At 44.0% G+C, this 23,118-nt stretch overlaps 1 protein-coding gene across 5 annotated transcripts in view; it reads left to right on the top strand.

The window, feature by feature from the left end:
- Nucleotides 1-23,118, top strand: part of PXK (PX domain containing serine/threonine kinase like) — a 53,271-nt gene that overhangs the window by 3,508 nt on the left and 26,645 nt on the right. For all 5 annotated transcript variants that reach the window (XM_028719601.2, XM_028719599.2, XM_028719600.2 and 2 more), the window contains exons 2-4: nt 10,194-10,244; nt 12,132-12,179; nt 21,781-21,967. In XM_028719601.2, the coding sequence (XP_028575434.1) occupies nt 10,194-10,244; nt 12,132-12,179; nt 21,781-21,967 (286 nt within the window). The remainder of the gene's footprint in view (nt 1-10,193; nt 10,245-12,131; nt 12,180-21,780; nt 21,968-23,118) is intronic.

The following is a 23,118-nucleotide window of genomic DNA, read 5'->3' as shown; positions in this document are numbered from 1 at the left end:
TTAAACCACATCACCTTTGTATCCCTTGGTTGCCTTGACATGCCCATTCTCCTGACTCTCCAAATAGCATGATGATGATAGAAGAAATTCCCCTCATCTTACTGTTCAGGAGTAGGTTTAAAGAAAATGATTTTCAGTATTTCCTTGAGGTTTCCAAGCTACATTATCTTCATTTGTTAACACGAACAAAATAGTTGGAGTCATATTTGGTGTTACTTCATTTAGTAGGCTAAACTGGACAACCTGAATTTAGTAATTTCACTTCAGTGGGGACATTGGTTGACATGCGGATATTTTGCGTCTCTGTCCTTCCTTCCTTCCTTCCTTCCTTCCTTCCTTCCTTCCTTCCTTCCTTCCTTCCTTCCTCTCCATTTCCTTGGCCCACAGATTATAAACCAGAAAATGTGGATTTAAGCTAATGTAGTCCCATTGAAATGAACTGGATATGGTTCACATCGGCCACACTTTAGGTGATGAGTCACGGTTCAGTTGTAGAATAGGTTTTGACTTTTGCTGGGTTGTGGATTGGGTTGTCTTCTAGAAAGACTACTTTATTAAAACTTACACATGCTATGTAGTTCTTGCCATTAAGTATAGTGGTACCTTGGGTTACATACGCTTCAGGTTATATACGCTTCAGGTTACGGACTCCGTTAACCCAGAAATAGTACCTCGGGTTAAGAACTTTGCTTCAGGATGAGAACAGAAATTGTGCTCCGGCAGCGCGGCAGCAGCAGGAGGCCCTATTAGCTAAAGTGGTGCTTCAGATTAAGAACAGTTTCAGGTTAAGAACAGACCTCCGGAATGAATTAAGTGCTTAACCCGAGGTACCACTGTATATCTGATACATTTATTTTTATTCTAAAGGGCATAAAAGCAACCCAAAGGTTTTTGTGGTCTTGACATTCTGCCTTGGTTTCTATGGGTCTTTGGGGAGGTTGGCTCAAATTGGCAAAGGAAGAGTCAGGTCTGGCTCCCCATTGACAAACATTTCAAAGCAGTTTTTCCAGCCAAATAGTGTGTCTTTCATATGTGGGAGTTGAAAAAACCAATTTTGTGAACCTTATCTTTGCATTTCCGTTTTGTTAATGCACACTGAGGAAAGTTCAAATAGGGGTTTGTTCTTTTAATCACATGTGTACTGTGAAGCAAGAGTCCTGCTGGGCTTTTTCAGTGATTTCAGAGCTGTATTTGGCCATTCTTAAACTTCTGTTTCATCTGTTAGGAGGCAGAGACAAAACAGTTGCACAAGGAGGCAAAAAGTGTGTTGACGTATTTTTTAAGAAAGAATATGATGCATAGCTGTACTTAGTAGTTTGCCACAATGTTTCATTGGGTTTCCTGTTATCTGGAGTGAGAAGTAGGTCCTGTCCTTTGATGTAAGCATTTTCCTTCATAAATTAACATTTTTACGTAACATCCTCTTGAGATGGAGCAAGGAAACTTGAAGCTGTTCAGGGAAGTTTTTAATGTGTGACATTTTAGTGTATTTTTGGTCTCTGTGGAAGCCGCCCAGAGTGGCTGGGGAAACCCAGCTAGATGGGCGGGGTACAAATTATTATTATTATTATTATTATTATTATTATTATCCGGCAAATCGCATTTTCCCTTTACCACCGCTCTAGCCCTCTTGACTAGACAGAACACTGAGAAAATGTCACAATGCTTCAGGGTGTTCGGAAGTCACTCCAAATCAGTTGTTCCCAAATATCATACTTTTCCAACACGCTACCTGGGTGGACTGGAAGAGGCTCAGTGCAGATAAGGCTGAATAGTTGATGGTGATTGGCCCTGTTACCCTTGGGGCGGGTTATCTGTCTCTCAAAACAGTCCCAGAAATTTGCAGATTTTGGAGTGCCCTTGGATTCCAGCTCTGCTTCTTAACTCCCAAGTGGTCAAAAAGTACAGGACTGCCCTTTCCCAACTTGGATGGTAAATACCGGTAAGTAAAGGTAAAGGGACCCTTGACCATTAGGTCCAGTCATGACTGACTCTGGGGTTGCGGTGCTCATCTCCCTTTATTGGCTGAGGGAGCCGGCGTACAGCTTCCGGGTCATGTGGCCAGATGACTAAGCCGCTTCTGGTGGACCAGAGCAGCGCACGGAAACACTGTTTACCTTCCAGCTAGAGCGGTACCTATTTATCTACTTGCACTTTGACGTGCTTTCGAACTGCTAGGCTGGCAGGAGCTGGGACTGAGCAACGGGAGCTCACCCTGTCGAGGGGATTCAAACCGCCGACCTTCTGATCGGCAAGCCCTAGGCTCTGTGGTTTAACCCACAGCGCCACCCGCGTCCCTTTGGATGGTAAATAGCACTGCCCTTTTTTTTGAGTGGGGGAAGTGCAGATCTAACTATTGCAGTATGTGCACTGGTAACCTGTAGGAACCTGTGGCCTTCCAGATGTTGATGGACTCCAACTCCCATCGGCCCCAGCCAGCATTGCCACTTGTTGGGGATGATGGAGGGTTGCAGATTATACATTTTCTTATTCTTAATTGGGTTGATTCACATTCTGTGGCCTTTTAAATGTGTTTGTGAGAAGGGAAATACTGGTTTGTTTTTGTTTTTATGGTGTATTTTGTGTCCTCATTTTGTATTTTTATGTTGCGAAATGGCCCTGTGATCTCTGGATGAAGGGCAGTACACAAAGAAAATACAGTGGTACCTCGGGTTAAGTACTTAATTTGTTCTGGAGGTCCGTACTTAACCCAAAACTGTTCTTAACCTGAAGCACCACTTTAGCTAATGGGGCCTCCTGCTGCTGCCGCGCTGCCGGAGCACGATTTCTGTTCTCATCCTGAAGCAAAGTTCTTAACCTGAAGCACTATTTCTGGGTTAGCGGAGTCTGTAACCTGAAGCGTATGTAACCCGAGGTACCACTGTAAAATAAAAATCAATCACACTGTGTGTCCAGGTCAGTTCTAAATGGTCTAGTCACTGAACTTCTGAAGGAGCACTTAGTCCAGGGGTCAGCAACCTTTTTCAGCCATGGGCTGGTCCACTGTCCCTCAGACCATGTGGTGGGCTGGACTATATTTTTTGGGGGGAAATGAACAAATTCCTATGCCCCACAAATAACCCAGAGATGCATTTTAAATAAAAGGACACATTCTACTCATGTAAAAACATGCTGATTCCCGGACTGTCTGCGGGCTGGAGGCGATTGGGCCGGATCTGGCTCCCGGGCCTTAGGTTGCCCATCCCTGACTTAGTCTCATGTACATCCTTTCATGCCTTATTTGTAGGAAAGAGCCTGTTATGAGCGCCCTTGTCTTCTGAAGTGTTGCAGGTGTGGCAGCTGATCACAAGGCCTTTCCTCTGTTGTCTCCCTTCTTGCTCTTTGGGACGACTTTGTCCAACAGTGGCACTTCTTGCCTGTTTCCCTTCTGAAATTTAAAATGCTGATCAAGATCTTGCTTGGTAGGAAAGCATTTTGGCTTACCTGTTTTATGACTTGCACTGTTTCGGATTTTGTTGCTTCATTTTGCTGTGTGTATTTTATTTTTCCTAATTGTCAGCTAGGCTGCCTTGTGGGGGGTGTGTGTGTGTGTGGCTTTCCTGGCCTGGAAGCAGGGTGTGAAATGTAGCTTTAATGAAAAATATCTCTGGGAGTGGCCTCTTCTGAGTGCAGAAGCAGGGAAGGGGAGGGGAGTAAGCATGCTTAACTCTTTCCCTGCCATCTGTTTTTTCCTTTCCAAAGGTTTCCCCCCCTCCCCCCCCCCAGCTTCCATATGCATGTGTGGAACCCAGTGGTGTGGCATAACAAATTATTTGTATTTCTCTGTGTGGTTTCTTTGGGGGCGGTGGGGGGGGGAGCTGGGGGCTGTTCACTACTTGGGTGGTGGCAGGGATTAGAAAAGCCTGTTGTTCCAGTAGAGGCAAATTCTAGATTTGAATTTGGAATCCAGAGGCCTTTTGGAATTGTATGAATTCTTGGTAATATATTTATCCCACATCTTTACTGGCAGAACAAAAAAAATTCCTTCCAGTAGCACCTTAAAGACCAACTACGTTAGTTCTTGGTATGAGCTTTCGTGTGCATGCACACTTCTTCAGATACACATGCATGCACACGAAAGCTCATAACAAGAACTAACTTAGTTGGTCTTTAAGGTGCTACTGGAAGGAATTTTTTTTGTTTTGACTATGGCAGACCAACACGGCTACCTATCTGTAACTTTACTGGCAGGTTGACAAATTGGCACTGTAGCCAGAAAAAGCCTCAGGCTTGTATGCCAGTGGTATATCTTACTCAAAAAAGTTATGGCTAAACTAATTTTGCTATAGTAATAGTACATATCAGTATTCTTCAACCTTCCTGTTTCTTCCTTTCCTCTTCTTTCTTCACCTCCCTTTTTCCTGCACACACAGTCTCTTGTTTTCCACCTGTCGCTCTCCTTCTTTGAAAAAACCCAAAATGAAATACCTTAATAAGCTAAAAAAATATATCTGTGGGTGTGACCCACTTTAGATTAGGATACAATCCATTTGTGGATCCTAAACCAGCAGTTGTAAAACTGATGAGTCCTAACTTTCAAATAGGGCTTTTAAAAAAAGGAATTTTCAGTGTGGCAGGAATGAACAGCATCTAAACCTGCATTTTGTTTTCCCCAAATGGAAACCGGGGTCAGGCAGAATAAAAAGTGCACAACTGGGGAGTTTTGAGTTCACCGGGTGATGGTGGAGGGTGCATGAGGAAGGGAAGGGAATTCCCCCCCCCCATACTTTATATACTTAAAAATGTCCTGCCTTCAAGCACAGACATTATTGGGCAATGTAATGCTTTCTGTCTTGGCAGTTTCATGTTCTGGGCTTGCAGCAGTGTTGAAACTGTACTTGTAGTTTTGTAAATATTGAAGCGGGGTGTGTGTGTGTGTTGCTTAAGCAATATTTCTGCTGTTCCAAAACATCCTGGGTTTTGTGAGAGCATTTGGCTTGGGATCAAACAAGGCAGCAAAGACAGAGCTCCAGATACTATCTCACAAAACGATGATGATTGTTTATACTGCTGCACATTGCGGTAAACAGGTGCTTTAATATTTCCTAATTTTGCAGGTTACATACATTAAAGTTCCGCTGGCGTTCTTAGGGAAGCATTGCTTTTGTGGGTGAATACTTTTCCCTACGGAGGGAGCGTGTTTGTTTGTTTTGCTTCTCTACACTCATTACATCAGCATTATCAGTGTCAAAGCCCCACAGGAGTAAAGCTGCTTTGGTGTCAGGGTTCATGAGTGTGTGTCAGTAACGGGAGAGGGGAAAGAGAGGTTTTCTACTAGCCTAGAGTCCTTAAGCTGTGCTTGTCAACCCTGAAGCGTGAAGCACTGGAGGTATATGCGTAAACTGCAAATTTGCGTCAAGAGAGTGCAGTGATTAATTTCCAATTGTACCCTTGAGCAGAAGAGCATACAGTGGTACATTGGGTTACATATGCTTCAGGTTACATACGCTTCAGGTTTCAGACTCCGCTAACCCAGAAATAATACCTCGGTTTAAGAACTTTGCTTCAGGATGAGAACAGAAATTGTGCTCCGGCGGCAGCCAAAGGCCCCATTAGCTAGAGTGGTGCTTCAGGTTAAGAACAGTTTCAGGTTAAGAATGGACCTCCGGAACGAATTAAGTACTTAACCAGAGGTACCACTGTATATGTGGTTGCTGCTCTGCTGCTAGAATCCCTGTGTGTCTACGAGGCTTTAAGGGAGCGGGTGGCCCTGTGGTCTAAACCACTGAGCCTCTTGGGCTTGCCAATCGGAAGCTTGGCGGTTCGAATCCCCACGATGGGGTGAGCTCCCGTTGCTCTGTCCCTGCTCCTGCCAACCTAGCAGTCCAAAAACATACCAGTGCAAGTAAATAAATAGGTACTGCTGTGGCGGGAAGGTAAACAGCGTTTTCTTGCGTTCTGGCTTCCTTCATGGTCCTCCGTGTGCCAGTAACAGCTTAGTCATGCTGGCCACATGACCTGGAAAGCTGTCTGTGGACAAATGCCGGCTCTCTCAGCCTGAAGCGAGATGAGCCTTTGACTGGACTTAACCGTCTAGGGGTCCTTTCCCTATTTCTTTTTTTTTTTTTTAATAAATATTTTTATTAAGTTTTCTTTCACACAGTCAGAAATATACAGAATAAAGAAAAAAGAAAAAGGACAAAGAAAAAAAGAAAAATATAAAAAAACCAACTTTCCAAAGTATTTTTACCAATCCAACTGGACTTCCCCACATCTTCCGAACCCTGCGTTCTTTGCAATAAAAACGTCAGCAATTTGTTACCTTGTTTCATGTCTTACTGTATCTTTCAAATATTATGTTTCTAAATTCGAAATACTGTATCTCAGTTGCTTATACCTTAAAATAAACATAATAAAGTTATTTCATGTTTCCACCTCGTCTTTTTTATAACTTAATTTTCAGTTCACCAAATCGAGTTGCTGAAGCTAAGGTTTCCTAATCGTGCACATTCTTAACATTCATACAGCTTATAGTGTTTTTGCAAATAGTCCTTAAATTTTTTCCAGTCCTCTTCCATTGTTTCCTCTCCCAAATCTCGGATTCTGCCAGTCATTTCAGCCAGTTCCATGTAGTCCATCAATTGCGTCTGCCACTCCTCCAGTGTGGGTAAATCTTGTGCCTTCCAATACTTTGCAATAAGAATTCTTGCTGCTGTACTTTCCCTATTTCTTTTTTTACCTACTTAGAGACTGTCTTACCACAGAAGTTTATTTTATTTTATTATTTTTTTTACAATCAAGCACTCTCTCTCTCTCTCTACATATATAATGAAATAAATAAATGAATACTTGAATACTGCTTCAGGATTAGCTACCTTGCCCGTTTATTTCTCTTCATGAATTTACACTCTTTCATTTGCATCTTCTTGTACGTTCTACCGGAAGTTTATATTCTTTCTCTCCCTCCCTCCACTCCCAGTTTCTCCAGAGTTGAGCAGTGTAAATGGCAATGCTTGGTGTACATGTGTGTGCTTCAGAAAGCAAAACTGGTTTTCTTTCTGGTGGTTCTGACTCTATTTGTTGGGGGGCTGTTGGCTTTCAGCTCCCCTAAGCGGTTCCTACAGCCAGCGTGAGCAAGGGCTTGAAGGCATTGTTGCTATTTTCAATGACTAAGCTGCTTCTGGCGAACCAGAGCAGCGCACGGAAACACTGTTTACCTTCCCACCGGAGCGGTACCTACTGTATTTATCTACTTGCACTTTGACGTGCTTTCGAATTGCTAGGTGGGCAGGAGCTGGGACTGAGTAACGGGAGCTCACCCCGTCGCGGGGATTTGAACCGCCGACCTTCTGATCGGCAAGTCTTAGGCTCTGTGGTTTAACCCACAGTTCCACCTGCGTCACTTTCAGTAGAATATAGTAAAAACCTGGTTTTTAACATATGTAAATTGTGGCCCCGAGAGAGCCGTTGATAGCTAGCTGAATAAAAGTGTGTTTCCTCAGTGTGTGGAAATCAGAAACTGAATGTGGATTATCTCTTGCACAATACAGTATTTATTAGAAAACAAAGCATAAGGCAATTTTAACCCAGGCAATCTAGAGCTGGATTAAACCATTACCTAAGTAGACTATATAATAGGCCTCCAGTTTATGTAAACTGGCAGATCCTCATGTGTGGATTATTATTATTAATAATAATATTCAACTTATTAGTTGCTTGTTACCTAAAAGGTATCCAAGTAATTTACTTTTTTATATAAAAAATGGTTATACTATAGAGGTGAAAATTCATATTTCATATTTCTCTCTCACTCACTCACTCACTCACTCACACACACCATAGAAAACACCCTCCCCAATTCAAGCCACAGCAGTAATTGATTGATTGATTGATTGATTGATTGAGTCCATTTGTATACTGCTTTTTCTCCCAAGGATCTCCTCCTCCCCATTCATCCTCACAACAGTCCTGTGAGGCAGGTTAGGCTAAGAGATGACGGCTGGCCCAGGGTCACCCAGTGAGCTTCATGGCTGAGTGGGGATTCAAACCCCGATCTCTCAGGTCCTAGTCCAGCACTCTCACCATTATGCCACACTGGCCAGTATGCCAGGCTTGCTCCTGCCTTGGACTCCTCCTTCAGCTCTAAATGCAAGACAACAGATCAGCTGCTTTGCAGCAGGGAGGTTGAACATGGTGACTATCACGAAGACTGGAATGCTTTGGAAGACTGAAGGGGCAGGGAAGAATAGGATGAGCTGGGATATGCGGTTCATGAGACTACCTTTGTGGGAGTTTGCCTCCACTTGTGAAAGAGTACGTTACATAAATATGCTGGTTTACTGATAAGTGTGCCTGTTGTACAGCAGGGGTGGGCAGAAAGTAGATTGGAATCTACTGCTAGATCTCTGGATGATTTGCAGCAGATTAGGAAGGGTTTCTGACTGCCTGTTTATTCGGCAAGAAAAATTACTTTTCCCTCGTGAATTAGACTGCTGAAATGAAGTAGGGTAATCAGGAAGTGGACATTTCTAATAAACCCACTCCCCAGAAAATTATTATACAGTGGTACTTCAGGTTAAGTACTTAATTCGTTCTGGAGGTCCATTCTTAACCTGAAACTGTTCTTAACCTGAAGCACTAGTTTAGCTAATGGGGCCTCCTGCTGCCGCCGCGCTGCTTCCTCGTGATTTCTGTTCTCAGCCTAAAGCAAAGTTCTTAACCCGAGGTACTATTTCTGGGTTAGCGGAGTACTGTGGTACCTCAGGTTACATACACTTCAGGTTACATATGCTTCAGGTTACAGACTCCACTAACCCAGAAATAGTACCTCGGGTTAAGAACTTTGCTTCAGGATGAGAACAGAAATCGTGCTCCGGGGGCAGCAGGAGGCCCCATTAGCTAAAGTGGTGCTTCAAGTTAAGAACAGTTTCAGGTTAAGAACAGAACTCTGGAACGAATTAAGTACTTAACCCGAGGTACCACTGTACTCCTAGCCACTAGCCAGCAGAAAAAAATGAAAACCCAAACCATATTTTTTAATGTTAGTGGTCTTTTGGTTTAAATCTCCCCCTTCCAGCAAGAAGTCCAGGGTCAAGACCAGCTACTGTAAAGCGGTGTGTTTGTGTGTGATCCCACAGCTCCCTTCTCTTGCAGAGAAAGCAGCAGCAAATGCATAGCAAGGATAGAGAGCAAACCCCCCCCCCCCGCCCTACACTTGTTCTAGCTGTGCCTCCTCTTCTGTCGCTGGCTCTGGGTCCAGAATAACCATGTGATAAAGCTGCTTTAAAACTTGCTCTAAAAAACTCATTGATGAGCAATTTTGGGTAGAGGTGTACCTCTTTGCAATTAAAGTCTCGAGTGTGCTCCGGGGATCTGTGTTTAAAATCTGAAACGAAAAATAAATGAAACGGGCAACCTGAGGTTTCCCTGACGTAAGGAGGAGGCCATAACGTATAGAAATGAATGGCTTCTACAGTGGTACCTCAGGTTACATAAGCTTCAGGTTACAGACTCTGCTAACCCAGAAATATTACCTCGGGTTAAGAACTTTGCTTCAGGATGAGAACAGAAATCGTGCTCTGGTGGGAGGCCCCATTAGCTAAAGTGGTGCTTCAGGTTAAGAACAGTTTCAGGTTAAGAACAGACCTCCAGAACGAATTAAGTACTTAACCTGAGGTACCACTGTACTTTAGTTCTCTGGAGAGCACTTCTCTTTCTTTTGCTACTCATGGCTTGGGTAGGATGTGTCTTGCTTTTTGGTTTACTGAGTAAACTTCAAACACTTAAGTAGTTAATAAATGTGTGCAATTCTCTTAGCATAGAGATACTTGCGTAGCTCCAGTTAGTGGGGGTATTCTGGTACAGAAGGCGGAAATAACATGGTCCATTTTTGCAGGACAGTAGCCTAGATAGTTTGGATGACTTGGTTTCTTGTTTTGCTGTTTTCAGTGTTTGTTTGACAAGAGAGGAGTGCAGCCATCATCGAGTGGGGCATAATGCAAAACATAAAAGTGTATGCGATGGAGGGAAACAAAATAAATCAGATGGGGTGAAAGGGCAGCACAGAGAAGAGAGAGCAAAATGCAGAGCTCTGCATAGCCTTGAAAAAACCGTAAAGGTCACAAGATATCGTTCATGGGCGGGGGCAGCGTGGTCTTACAACAAATGGGCAGATTTAGATTACCGTTAAAGCATGAATAGGTTTCAAATGGACAAATCTCTGCTTTCTAATTGGGTTTTCTTCTCCTTCCTAGGAATACATCATTCGTGTGCAAAGAGGGATTTCCATGGAAAACAGTTGGCAGGTAACTTGTTCACCTCTGACATAAGGAAATGCATTTTGTTAATTGGATTTTACAGGGAACACAGCGAAATGCTCCCTCGTCATTTGAGCACTGACAAGATGCTTCTGCGCACAACTTTTTTTTTTTTGAATGAAAGAAGCTATGCAGCGGCATGTGGGCTTGGTGAATTGTTCCTGTATGTTCTTTTCTGCCTGCAGATTCTTCTTTGCTCTCACCCAGTTGGTTCAAATTAGGCGCATCAGTGTTTAGATCCTGAAAGTGCACCGCTGTGATGCTTTCTTCTTTTTCTTCATCTTCATGAGACTGTAAAAAGGAGCCAAACTCATACTGATTTCCCACACCTACCCCATTTCAGTCAATAATAAAGTATGCTGCAAGCACAGAGAGCAAGTACTTGAAGGAGCGTCTCCACCCCCCATCGCTCAGCCAGCTGAGGTCCAGCACTGAGGGCCTTCTAGCGGTTCCCTCCTTGCGAGAAGTGAGGTTACAGGGAATCGGGCGAAGGGCCTTCTCGGTGGTGGCGCCCACCCTGTGGAATGCCCTCCCATCAGATGTCAAGGAAATAAATGAGTATCTGACTTTTAGAAGACATCTGAAGGCAGCCCTGTTTAGGGAAGCTTTTAGTGTTTGATTCTATTTTTAATATTCTGTTGGGAACCACCCAGAGTGGCTGGATAAACCCAGCCAGATGGGCGGGGTATAAATAAATAATAATTATTATTTATTATTAGAATAGAAGGCACCAGAGACGACTCAAATCTCTTCTGAAGAAAGAGAGAAATGTAGGGGAGAGACCCTAAAAGTGTGGCCTAGAAGGACATGGGCAAGTGCCAGATTTCCCACTTGCGAGCTGAAAAAGCTTATATGACTCTTTGCTTCCTTTCAGTCTGCTTGCATACTGTTAGCATGTTCTTTTGGGTGAGCATCTTTAAACATCCAAGTACACAAGCTGGAGAAGTCTGGTTGGGTGTGACTCCTTAATGTGTGCATTCCAAGGGGCTTGAAGACACAAGCTGCCTGTTCACACTCTGAATGTTGGTTGTGCGAAATGCTGTTGTACCCAGAATTGGAAGCACTATTACCATTTAATGCGTGGAGCCCCTCCTGAAATTCCAAATTCCATGATGCGAAGATTTCTGGAAAGGGCAATCTGTTTTTCCTAAAACAGAAGCCAGCAATACTCAAAAGGGAAACACCTGTACATTGAAACCTTAATAAAATTAGGCTCTTATTTATGTTCCTCCGCTGACAATTTATTTTCATGTAAGCCCAGATGCGGGTGGCACTGTGGGTTAAACCACAGAGCCTAGGACTTGCCGATCAGAAGGTCGGCGGTTTGAATCCCCGCGACAGGGTGAGCTCCCGTTGCTCGGTCCCTGCTCCTGCCAGCCTAGCAGTTCAAAATGACATCAAAGTGCAAGTAGATAAATAGGTACTGCTCCAGCGGGAAGGTAAACGGCGTTTCCGTGCACAGCTCTGGTTTGCCAGAAGTGGCTTAGTCATGCTGGCCACATGACCCGGAAGCTGTACGCCGGCTCCCTCAGCCAATAAAGCGAGATGAGCACCGCAACCCCAGAGTCGGCCACGACTGGACCTAATGGTCAGGGGTCCCTTTACCTTTACCTTAAGCCCAGATATAAGAGGGATCACTACAAATCCATGCCGCTGGGGCAGCCCAAGCCCCCATAAACTTGTGTACATGGAATGGAAGCAATGCTTTGCTCCTATAGAGTGATTGCAGCATGCCCAGAGAGAGATTTCCCTAGTTCTCCTTGGAGGTTTCGTGATCCTGGCTCCTGCCACAATTGTACCCATAGAATGGGATTGTCGATACCCAGTTGTATTAGAATGTGTGGTACCGGCACTAATTCTGTGTTGCTTTTGTAGATTATAAGAAGATACAGTGACTTCGATTTGCTGAATAATAGTTTGCAGGTAAGAGGTTTGTTTGTTTTTTGTTGCTGCATGAAAACTACACTGGTACCTCGGGTTACATACGCTTCAGGTTACAGACTCCGCTAACCCAGAAATAGTACCTCAGGTTAAGAACTTCATGATGAGAACAGAAATCGTGCTTTGGCAGCGCAGCAGCAGCGGGAGGCCCCATTAGCTAAAGTGGTGCTTCAGGTTAAGAACTGACCTCTGGAACAAATTAAGTACTTAACCCGAGGTACCACTGTACTTGGAATTTAGGGCTAGAGAATTCAGTCTGTGTCTGTTCCCTGTCACTTCTGCTCGTCTCAGCCACATATCTGTTTTGACATGTTTTCTGCATTAATCTGCATCAAAAGAAGAAGCAGCAGCTCTGCGCCAAAATCTGCATTTCAAAGTCATATTCAATATACGGATCTTGAAGAGTGTTTTGATACTTTTTTGAGCCAAGAAGCATGTTGGAAATTTGGGAAGTGTGAAATCCAGGGCCGGCGCAACCATTAGGTGGGGTGGGGCCACTGCCTCAGGCGGTGGCACCCCTGTGGGCACCTTGCCATCTCTGCCAGCAGGGGGGAAGAAGTGCTGATTTTGGGCAGGATCTCAGCGGTCCCCAGTCACCAAGATCTCACCCGAAATTGGTGCCGATGGTAGCACTGTTTTTTCCCCAGTAGTGGAGGCAGCAGAGTGGGCAAGTGGTGGTGGTAGTAGTGGCGGCAGGGTAAGTGATAGGTGCAGGTATGGCAGTGCTGGTGACCGCAGCAACCACTGGGCAGCACTTTCTGTTTTGCCTCAAGCAGCAAAGTGGGCTGGCGTTATCCAATGGACAGCTAAGTTTTTTGTTCTTTGCATTAGTCCCGGAAGTGTGGATCAGGACAGTTCATATGAGAATTCACAAAGATCAAATTCCTCAAGTATCTGTTAGAATTCCTGCTCCGTGATTGCAGTCATGGGATTGTTGTCTATCACATGACGGTATATGTTTTGACTCCACAAAGTGGGAAGTGACGGAGACAGGATGTTTGTGTTACTGTGTTCCCTGAAGTGGGACTATTGTCCTTTGTTCTTTCTCTTTGCCGTCTGATGCTAGAGAGAGAGGGAGCCATGTTGCAGTGCTCTGTGTGTGTTTATATATAAATAAAGTAGATTAGCCAAAATGCTGAGTTGCTGAGGTCTGTTACGCAAGCTGCGAAGACTCTGCGGATCCCTAAGTGTGCCGATGTCTGTTGGCATCGGTCGCTGTGAAGTTCGGGCAGAAGAAAGCTTTTGAAGCTCCCAAACAATTGACCAGGAGGGAGGGAACATGCCAGTCGGGCATGTGTCTCTGCCAGGGTCCTACACGAGAGTAGGACGAGCTCCTGACAGTATCTTTACTGTGTGTTTTGTGAAGTCACTTTTGCATATGTGAATGGATGCCGTGTGTTTGCACGTTTTGTTAAACCAGAGTTAATGTTTAACGGTGGTTTAACGGGAGTGAGCGGTATGCTGAGGCCTGCTGCTCAGAGCTCCTGCTTTTCCTGTCAGCGATACCCAGGTGTGTGGTTTGTTTGGAGAGATGTGAAACTTGTGCCCCAGGTTCAGACGATCTGATAAGCCAAAGTGTTGCTCTTTCTGGAATGGCATAGCCAAGACCAGGGGAAGTGAGGATTTTGGAGCAGCGAGTGCCAGCACATTGATCCATTAAACCATAGTTAAACACTCTGAAGTTAAACAAGACAAATGAACCAGGCTAATGAAAAGACAAACGTCTGAACAGGCAAAGGTGTACAGACTGAAGAAACAAACCTGCTAATTCAAACTACAGTGGTACCTCGGGTTACAGATGCTTCAGGTTACAGACGCTTCAGGTTACAGACTCCGCTAACCCAGAAATAGTGCCTTGGGTTAAGAACTTTGCTTCAGGATGAGAACAGAAATCGTGCGGCAGCAGTGGGAGGCCCCATTAGCTAAAATGCTACCTCAAGTTAAGAACAGTTTCAGGTTAAGAAACGAATTAAGTTCTTAACCCGAGGTACCACTGTATTAAAGTACTCTATGGAAAAAACCTGTTCCTAGTAATGTTTTGTGCAACCTGTTGAAGACGGGAAGAGTGGCAGACACTCACTTTAACTTGATTCATCTTCTGCGGTCAAAATGTCTATTTCTTACAAAAGCAGAAGTCATAATGTGCTTTTTTAAAAAGCTATGCAGTGTATGCAGTCGTTTTGTTCCTTTCCGAAGTACTTTCTGGTGCTGTTTTATCGCGTGATGTATTGCCTTGCTGCTGAGTAGCATTCCTTCATTTTTCAAACACTGCAGCTACTGTGTGCTTGTGCTTTCCCAGAACATTGAATTCTTTTTAAGCGTGCGTGGGAAAGTACAGGGGAAGAGGATGTATGTTAAAGAACTGTTCAGTGACTTCTAGGCAGAAGAGGGAAGTTAGTGATTGCAGAATTTTGTCAAGTGGGTTTCAGCAGACCCTTTGGCTCTTCTCGCATTCTCTGTGAGATACAAATGGAGCAAGAATTCTGCTAAGGCATTCTCGTGGACGGTAATATGTAAAACAAATGGCGCAGTTAAGTAATTTTGGCAGCAAGGCATAATGATCTTATCGGGCCCTCCTCCTTTAGGGGGAAATTAAGTATTATTTCACATTGCTTCAAAATGTAGTAAACCAGCTGTGCTATGTTGGGGGGCCCTCCTCATTCGGCAAAGCCCTACCCTGATGATTCCAACAAAACAAGCCAGTAGAACTACAATGACTACCTTGTGCCTGTTCTCTGTGTGTGGTGTACCAAATTTTCAGTACAATAGACTATTGGAGAGAAGTCCATTCATATTAAGTCCTTTAAATGGCTTTCATATATATATATATATAAAATATTGATTCTTTTTCTATACTGATGTGAAGAGATGGTTTGTATTTCAAAATACTGCTGTCTCCAGGGTGGTTTTAAAGATCAGCACTGGGCATTTTCACATTCAAGGATCACTTTATTTACATTCATATCCTGTCTTTTGACACACTGTGGCTCGAGGCAGTTATAGCAACGAACAAGATAAAATACAGCATAGCTCAGTCCTATAAAACACAAAAGAAGATAAAACCAGCAATTTAACCACTGGTTAAAACAGTAATGACAGTAGATTAAAAAAAAAAAAAAGGGGGGGGGGAATCTGTTTGACAAGCCAAAGTCTTCATTGCAAAGCAGACTGTAATATATGTGTCAGTTCAGCAGGATGGTGATAGTAAATCACTGCCTGAGAAGTGAATGAGCTCAGCAAAAGTTTTTCTGGGGAAGGAAGAAGCAATTCTGTGGTACTTACTAATGTTGTGAACCTTCCTTCCTGTTTCCTCCGTATGGACTGATAATTCTTCGAAAAACAGCACATGAAAAAAACAAGTTTAAACAAACAAACAAAAAATAAGGGGGAACCACTCGGGCAACTGTTTAGGGCCCCCCACAACACCCTGCACTCCCCAGCAGGTTAAACTTGATGCTGATTCTGCTTACAAAATTTTGAATTATGTTCATCTTGGTTCAACTTTTTTTTTTTATTAAAAAAAGCATCTGAGATACTTCCACTCCATTGAAAGTATTAGCCCTGGCATTGTAAATATTGCCACTGTCATTTATGCAGGCACTGAAGTTATTCCAACATATTGTGCAACACTGGGATGGCATAAATAGGTAGCAGTGCATTCTGACCTTCGCACTTCTTGTTTGCCCTGGGAACTGTAGGATCTTTGACCCTTTGCTTTTTGCACGAAGAGCAAGAATCAAATTCCGTTCAGGCCGGGAAGACGTTTTGTAGTTTCCATTGCAAAATGAAATGATGACTTAAAAGACAAAGTCCAGCAACTGGAGGAACGTGTAGCTACGCTCCAAAGAATTAGAGAGCTGGAACTCTTCTTGGAAGCAACAGAGCACACCGTCTCCACCAAGGAAGAGACAGGGGACTCCCCTGAGAAGGTGGCTAGTTCACCAACACAGGAGCCAGATATATGGAGAAACGTGACTCAAAGAAGTAGGAGGCCCAGGGTTCGCTCTGATTGTTTAGAAATACGCAATCGCTTTGAGGTCCTTTCCCCTAGCATGGAAGACGAAGAGCAGACTCCATTTGAGGATCTCTCCCTCATTACAGTCGATCAGGTATATGAAGACGAGGAGCAAAGGCAGTCCTCTGGGAATGTCCAGGCGACCTTGGAACCGACAGCTCACAGAAGAACCCCGACCAGACCTAAGAGGAGGCGTGTAGTGGTGATAGGGGATTCCCTACTGAGGGGAACAGAAGCAGTGATCTGTGGGCCTGACAAGATGTCTCGGGAAGTGTGCTGTCTCCCCGGGGCTAAGATCCAAGATGTAACTGAACGACTGCAAGGAATCATAAAACCCACTGACAAATACCCCTTCCTCTTGGTTCATGTGGGAACCAATGACACTGCAAGCAATAGCCTCCAGAAGATCAAAAGAGATTACGAGGCTCTGGGCAGGAAATTGAAGCAATTAAATGCACAAATTGTCATCTCATCTGTCCTCCCAGTTGAACGACGTGGCCCAGGGAGAGAGGGAAAAATAGTGGAAGTGAACAACTGGCTTCGCAAATGGTGCAAACAGGAACGGTTTGGATTCTTAGATCATGGAATGCAGTTTCTTGAAGATGGACTTCTGGCAAGCGATGGGCTGCACCTCACAACGGTTGGGAGGAATGTTTTTGCAAAAAATCTCAGAAACCTCATCAGGAGGGCTTTAAACTGACTAATGTGGGGGAGGGAGACAGTGCTCCTGAAGGTAGGAGTCTATCAATTGATGAAGATGATCATCCAAATGTCATAGACCGAATGGAGCAAAGAGCATGCAGACCTAGTGGTGGGAGGAGAAAATCCTTAAATAAGAGACACGGGGGAATGATTAATGGACTTCAATGTCTGTACACTAATGCGCAAAGCATGGGAAATAAACAAGATGAGCTTGAGCTCCTGGTACAGCAAACTAAATATGACATAATAGGAATCACTGAAACCTGGTGGGATAAATCCCACGATTGGAATGTAATAATGGAGGGATACAATCTATTTCAAAGAAACAGACCAGACAAGAAAGGAGGAGGAGTGGCGTTATATGTCAGGGATGTGTATACCTGTGAAGAGATCCAAGATTTAGAACCTCAAAGCCAAAGTGAGAGCATTTGGGTCAAAATTAAGGGAGAGAAGAATAACAGTGACCTCATTGTGGGAGTTTACTATAGATCCCCAAGCCAAACGGAGGACATAGATGATGCCTTCCTGGAACAGATGGCCAAGCATGCAAAAGGAAGGGAGATAGTAGTAATGGGGGACTTCAATTACCCGGATATTTGTTGGATGTCAAACTCAGCCAAGAGCATAAGGTCAAACAGATTCCTCACTGCCCTTGCAGACAACTTCATTGTCCAGAAAGTGGGAGAAGCAACAAGAGGAACAGCCATTTTAGATCTGGTCCTAACCAATGTTGATGACCTGGTTAGTGGGGTAGAAGTGGAAGGATCATTAGGCGCGAGTGATCATGCTCTTCTGAAGTTTACTATACAGCGGAAAGGAGCAGCCAAGCATACTAGGACTCAATTTCTCGACTTTAAGAAAGCCGACTTCATAAAGCTTAGGGAAGTGCTGGGTGAGATCCCATGGACAGTAATACTAAAAGGAAAGGGAGTTCAAGATGGCTGGGAGTTCGTTAAGAGGGAGATAGTAAAAGCACAACTTCAGGCAATACCAATGAGACGGAAACATGGAAGGTGCCTAAAGAAGCCAGGGTGGCTATCTAAAGAACTTTTAACTGAGTTAAGATTAAAAAAGGATGTGTACAAAAAATGGAAAAGGGGGGAAACCACCAAAGAGGAATTCAAACAAATAGCCAGCACGTGTAGACACAAAGTCAGAAAAGCTAAAGCACAAAATGAACTCAGGCTTGCTAGAGAGGTTAAAAGCAACAAAAAAGGCTTTTATGGGTATGTTCGTAGCAAAAGGAAGAACAAAGAAACCGTGGGGTCACTCAGAGGAGAAGATGGTGAAATGCAAACAGGGGACACAGAAAGGGCTGAACTCCTCAATGCCTTCTTTGCCTCAGTCTTCTCCGATAAAGAAAACAATGCCCGACCTGAAGAATTTGGAGCAAATGATTCAGCAGAGGAAACACAGCCCAGAATAACTAAGGAGATAGTACAAGAATACTTGGCTAGTCTAGATGTATTCAAGTCTCCAGGGCCAGATGAACTGCATCCAAGAGTATTAAAAGAACTGGCAGATGTGATTTCAGAACCACTGGCAGTCATCTTTGAGAATTCCTGGAGAACAGGCGAAGTCCCGGCAGACTGGAGGAGGGCAAATGTTGTCCCTATTTTCAAAAAGGGAAAAAGAGAGGACCCAAATAATTACCGCCCAGTCAGTCTGACATCAATACCAGGGAAGATTCTGGAGCAGATCATTAAGCAAACAGTCTGTGAGCACCTAGAAAGGAATGCTGTGATCACCAATAGTCAGCATGGATTTCTGAAAAATAAGTCATGTCAGACTAACCTGATCTCGTTTTTTGACAGAATTACAAGCCTGGTAGATGAAGGGAACGCAGTGGATGTAGTCTACCTTGATTTCAGCAAGGCATTTGACAAGGTGCCCCATGATATTCTTGTAAAGAAGCTGGTAAAATGCGGTCTTGACTATGCTACCACTCAGTGGATTTGTAACTGGCTGACTGACCGAACCCAAAGGGTGCTCATCAATGGTTCCTCTTCATCCTGGAGAAGAGTGACTAGTGGGGTGCCACAGGGTTCTGTCTTGGGCCCGGTCTTATTCAACATCTTTATCAACGACTTGGATGATGGACTCAAGGGCATCCTGATCAAATTTGCAGATGACACCAAACTGGGAGGGGTGGCTAACACCCCAGAGGACAGGATCACACTTCAAAACGACCTTGACAGATTAGAGAACTGGGCCAAAACAAACAAGATGAATTTTAACAGGGAGAAATGTAAAGTATTGCACTTGGGCAAAAAAAATGAGAGGCACAAATACAAGATGGGGGACACCTGGCTTGAGAGCAGTACATGTGAAAAGGATCTAGGAGTCTTGGTTGACCACAAACTTGACATGAGCCAACAGTGTGACGCGGCAGCTAAAAAAGCCAATGCAATTCTGGGCCTCATCAATAGGAGTATAGCATCTAGATCAAGGGAAGTAATAGTGCCACTGTATTCTGCTCTGGTCAGACCTCACCTGGAGTACTGTGTCCAGTTCTGGGCACCACAGTTTAAGAAGGACACTGACAAACTGGAACGTGTCCAGAGGAGGGCAACCAAAATGGTCAAAGGCCTGGAAATGATGCCTTATGAGGAACGGCTAAGGGAGCTGGGCATGTTTAGCCTGGAGAAGAGGAGGTTAAGGGGTGATATGATAGCCATGTTCAAATATATAAAAGGATGTCACATAGAGGAGGGAGAAAGGCTGTTTTCTGCTGCTCCAGAGAAGCGGACACGGAGCAATGGATCCAAACTACAAGAAAGAAGATTCCACCTAAACATTAGGAAGAACTTCCTGACAGTAAGAGCTGTTCGACAGTGGAATTTGCTGCCAAGGAGTGTGGTGGAGTCTCCTTCTTTGGAGGTCTTTAAGCAGAGGCTTGACAACCATATGTCAGGAGTGCTCTGATGGTGTTTCCTGCTTGGCAGGGGGTTGGACTCGATGGCCCTTGTGGTCTCTTCCAACTCTATGATTCTATGATTCTATGATTCTATGATTCTATGACTCTCGCAGTCCATCCTCATTCTGTTTCCCGAGAAAGGTTTTGCCATTGAGATATCGTGCTGTTGTAGTCGCCTCGAATGACTGCAGTCTGTTCTGGTGACTCAAAGCAGCCAAGACATGCTTGTGTTATGTGACCATCGTACGGTCTTAAAACTGTACTTTCTTTGGCTAGTGGATTATTATAAAGCTTTAATCAGAATCACTGACTTCTGTGTGTTGGGTCATCTTGTGGTGGGGCATTGCTGGACGTGGTTCAAACTCCTAGTAGCAAAGGACTACGAAAGAGCAGGTGGTGAAACCTGTCCTCTTTTTTTCAGCCTTTCTAGGAGAATTGAATTGTTCCAGCCGCTGCTGTTGTCTGTTTACCATTATGTTTGAGATGCTGATATTTTATCTTGTTGTGCTTATTTATGGATGTTGTAGACCAGTGGTTCTCAACCTGTGGGTCCCCAGATGTTCTTGGACTACAACTCCCTTCATCCCTGAACTCTGGCCTTGCTAGTTAGGGATGATGGGAGCTGTAGTTCAACAACATCTGGGGACCCACAGGTTGAGAAAGGCTGTTGTAGACTGTTCTACACTTCTTCAGAGTTATTGAGACTGAAAAACTTTCTATATGTACACACACACACACACACACACACACACAAAACTATTTTTTGAATCCTGGTGGTGGTTGTGGCAGGTGGTTGGAGCAGGTAGCCAAGGTCTGTGCTCGGCTTACTGCTTGTGGTGTGTTTGCAGGGGGGCAAGAAGCCATAAACCTGGGTTCAGACATCATGGCAAGCCAGACTCTGCCTTGTTTCTCTGCAGTCCTACAGCAGTACGAGCGTGGGATGAGCAGAGCAAGAACGTTTCAACAGCTTGCATAAGTGGGCTGCTCATTCGCATCAAACTATGGTTTGTTTTTAACTGTGCTTTGACATCCAAACCAGGCCTTTTAGTGTATTTAGGAATAACATTTTGGAGGTCCCAAGTCGCAAGGTGGCTAGATTGGTCTCAACTAGGGCCAGGGCCTTTTCAGTACTGGCCCCAACTTGGTGGAATGCTCTGTCACAAGAGACTAAGGCCCTGCGGGACTTGACATCTTTCTGCAGGGCCTGCAAGACAGAGCTGTTCCGCCTGGCCTTTGGTTTGGACTCAGTCTGACCCTTATGTTTCCATCCCCTTATGGTTTTGATCTATGGGCTACTTTTAAAATGAGGCTGCATTTCAAATTGCATTTTAACCTGTATTTTAAATTGGGGTTTCCCCCCCTATTATGTTTTTACTGTAATTTTACTGGTGTTATCATTAACTAATCTGGGTACATACTCAGGTATTTCTGGGTAAATACTCAGGGTTGCTTAATTCCCTCTGGTCTGGGTTTGTTAATGACCAAATTTCAGTTACATGTCAGCGGTTGTGTTTGAATGTCATGATAAAAGCATCGCTTGCTATAGCATACCGTGATGGGAATGAGCTGCAGGGAGCTCCTCCTTCCCTTCTCCTCTGGCAATGCTTGGAGCAAAAAGGGCTTTTGCTTCTGTTTTTGACCAGCATTTCATCCGAGCTCAATAAACCCTGGTTAATCCGAATTATGGTTTGCATTAAACAAGCCAACTTCAAACAATGGGTTATGAAGTGGACTTGTTTCAACCAAGTATAGCCAAGATTAGGGTTCATACCTAACCCTAAGCAGTGGTTAATCAAATATAGAAGTGAAAGTCTCTGTCGCTGCTATGGGGGAAGGGAAGTATATGAGGCTGTTTTAATTGAATGGAAACCGACTGCTTAATGGAATTTTTATAGTAACTTCTGCACTTCTCTTACATTGTACCTCTTCTGCAACTTTTGTTTTTGAAGATATCTGCTCTCAGTCTACCTCTTCCTCCCAAAAAGTTGATTGGAAATATGGATCGTGAATTCATAGCTGAAAGACAGAAAGGACTCCAGAACTATCTCAATGCAATTACTTCCAATCACATTCTGTCCAACTGTGAATTGGTAAAGAAATTTTTGGATCCAAACAGTTACTCTGTAAACTACACTGGTAAGTAGGCTGTTTTGGAAATTTCTTTGCTTGTTTTCATTGGAACAGTCCTTCAGCCCAACAGTTAAGGCAGGAGGACTTCACCCTTCTCCTTTTTGAGGGTTGGAGGAGCAATCCACATTGCCCACTATAGCTCCTAAGGAGTTACCCTTCTTCCATAATGGTGCAAGGGCTTGAAACAGTTGACTTCCAACTGAAATCTGTGCATCCTTGTCAAAGAGAGGAGGGGATAATACGGATGTAGGGAAGCTGAACTTACTGCCATGGACTGCAGTCTAGGGGTCCCAAGCTTGGGACACTGAAATTCTCTTCTTAAGGCTGGTACTTACTTAGTAGACATGCATCGGATTGTCTTGTAAAAGTGTTTAAAACTTGCAGGATTGCAGCCTCAGAATACTTGAGACATCTTTTGAATTCAGGAGACTGGGAACTTGAAAGTGGTGCGTGTCACAGCCTGGCAATATAGTTTTGATGTATTTCCTGAAGGAAGTGATGAACAGTTCAAAGCAAAAGCATTTATACCTGCAGCTCTCTGTTTTAAAAAGAAAAGTGGCTTTAAAGTGAGAAGCTCTGTAAACAACAACAAGAACCCCATAATGTTAGTGCAATTCAGCAACATGTTTGCCCTGGATTTCAGCCCCTATTGGACCATAGCGCTTTAGCTGATCGTTTTACAAGTCTGTATTTTGACTCTGGAGCAGCTGAACCAATGGTTATAACATCTAGGTCCTTCATGAAGCCATCGTATAAGAGTCTTGCGCACCTAGGACCAGAGCGTTCAATAGGCCATAGAAGCAGATCAACCATTTACATCAAAAAAGAGATGGTGAGGAGGAGGAGGAGGAGGATAATACTGCTGCATATATACTATGGTTTGAAGCTGGCTTATTTCCACCAACTAGAGAACAGATTTACCACAGTTGTTCCATGTATGGATGACACAGCAAGTGGCTGTCCATCTAAAGCAGATTCAAAACCACAACCTTTGGCTTCTTGTGTCATCGGTTTGGCTACTGCCTGTGGTTTGTTAGGAGAGGAATAAACTATGAACCCTGGTTTGGACAACATGAACCATGGTTTATTGTAATGATATGTGAACCAGGCCATTGTTTTCTTCAGCAGAAAAGGGCCTTCTTCAACAGTGAGAAACT

This window comes from Podarcis muralis, chromosome 2, assembly GCF_964188315.1.
Source record: "Podarcis muralis chromosome 2, rPodMur119.hap1.1, whole genome shotgun sequence".
NCBI classification, from domain to species: domain Eukaryota; kingdom Metazoa; phylum Chordata; class Lepidosauria; order Squamata; family Lacertidae; genus Podarcis; species Podarcis muralis.
The sequence above is the reverse complement of the archived record's forward strand: the minus strand, read 5'-3'. Positions and strand labels throughout refer to the sequence as shown.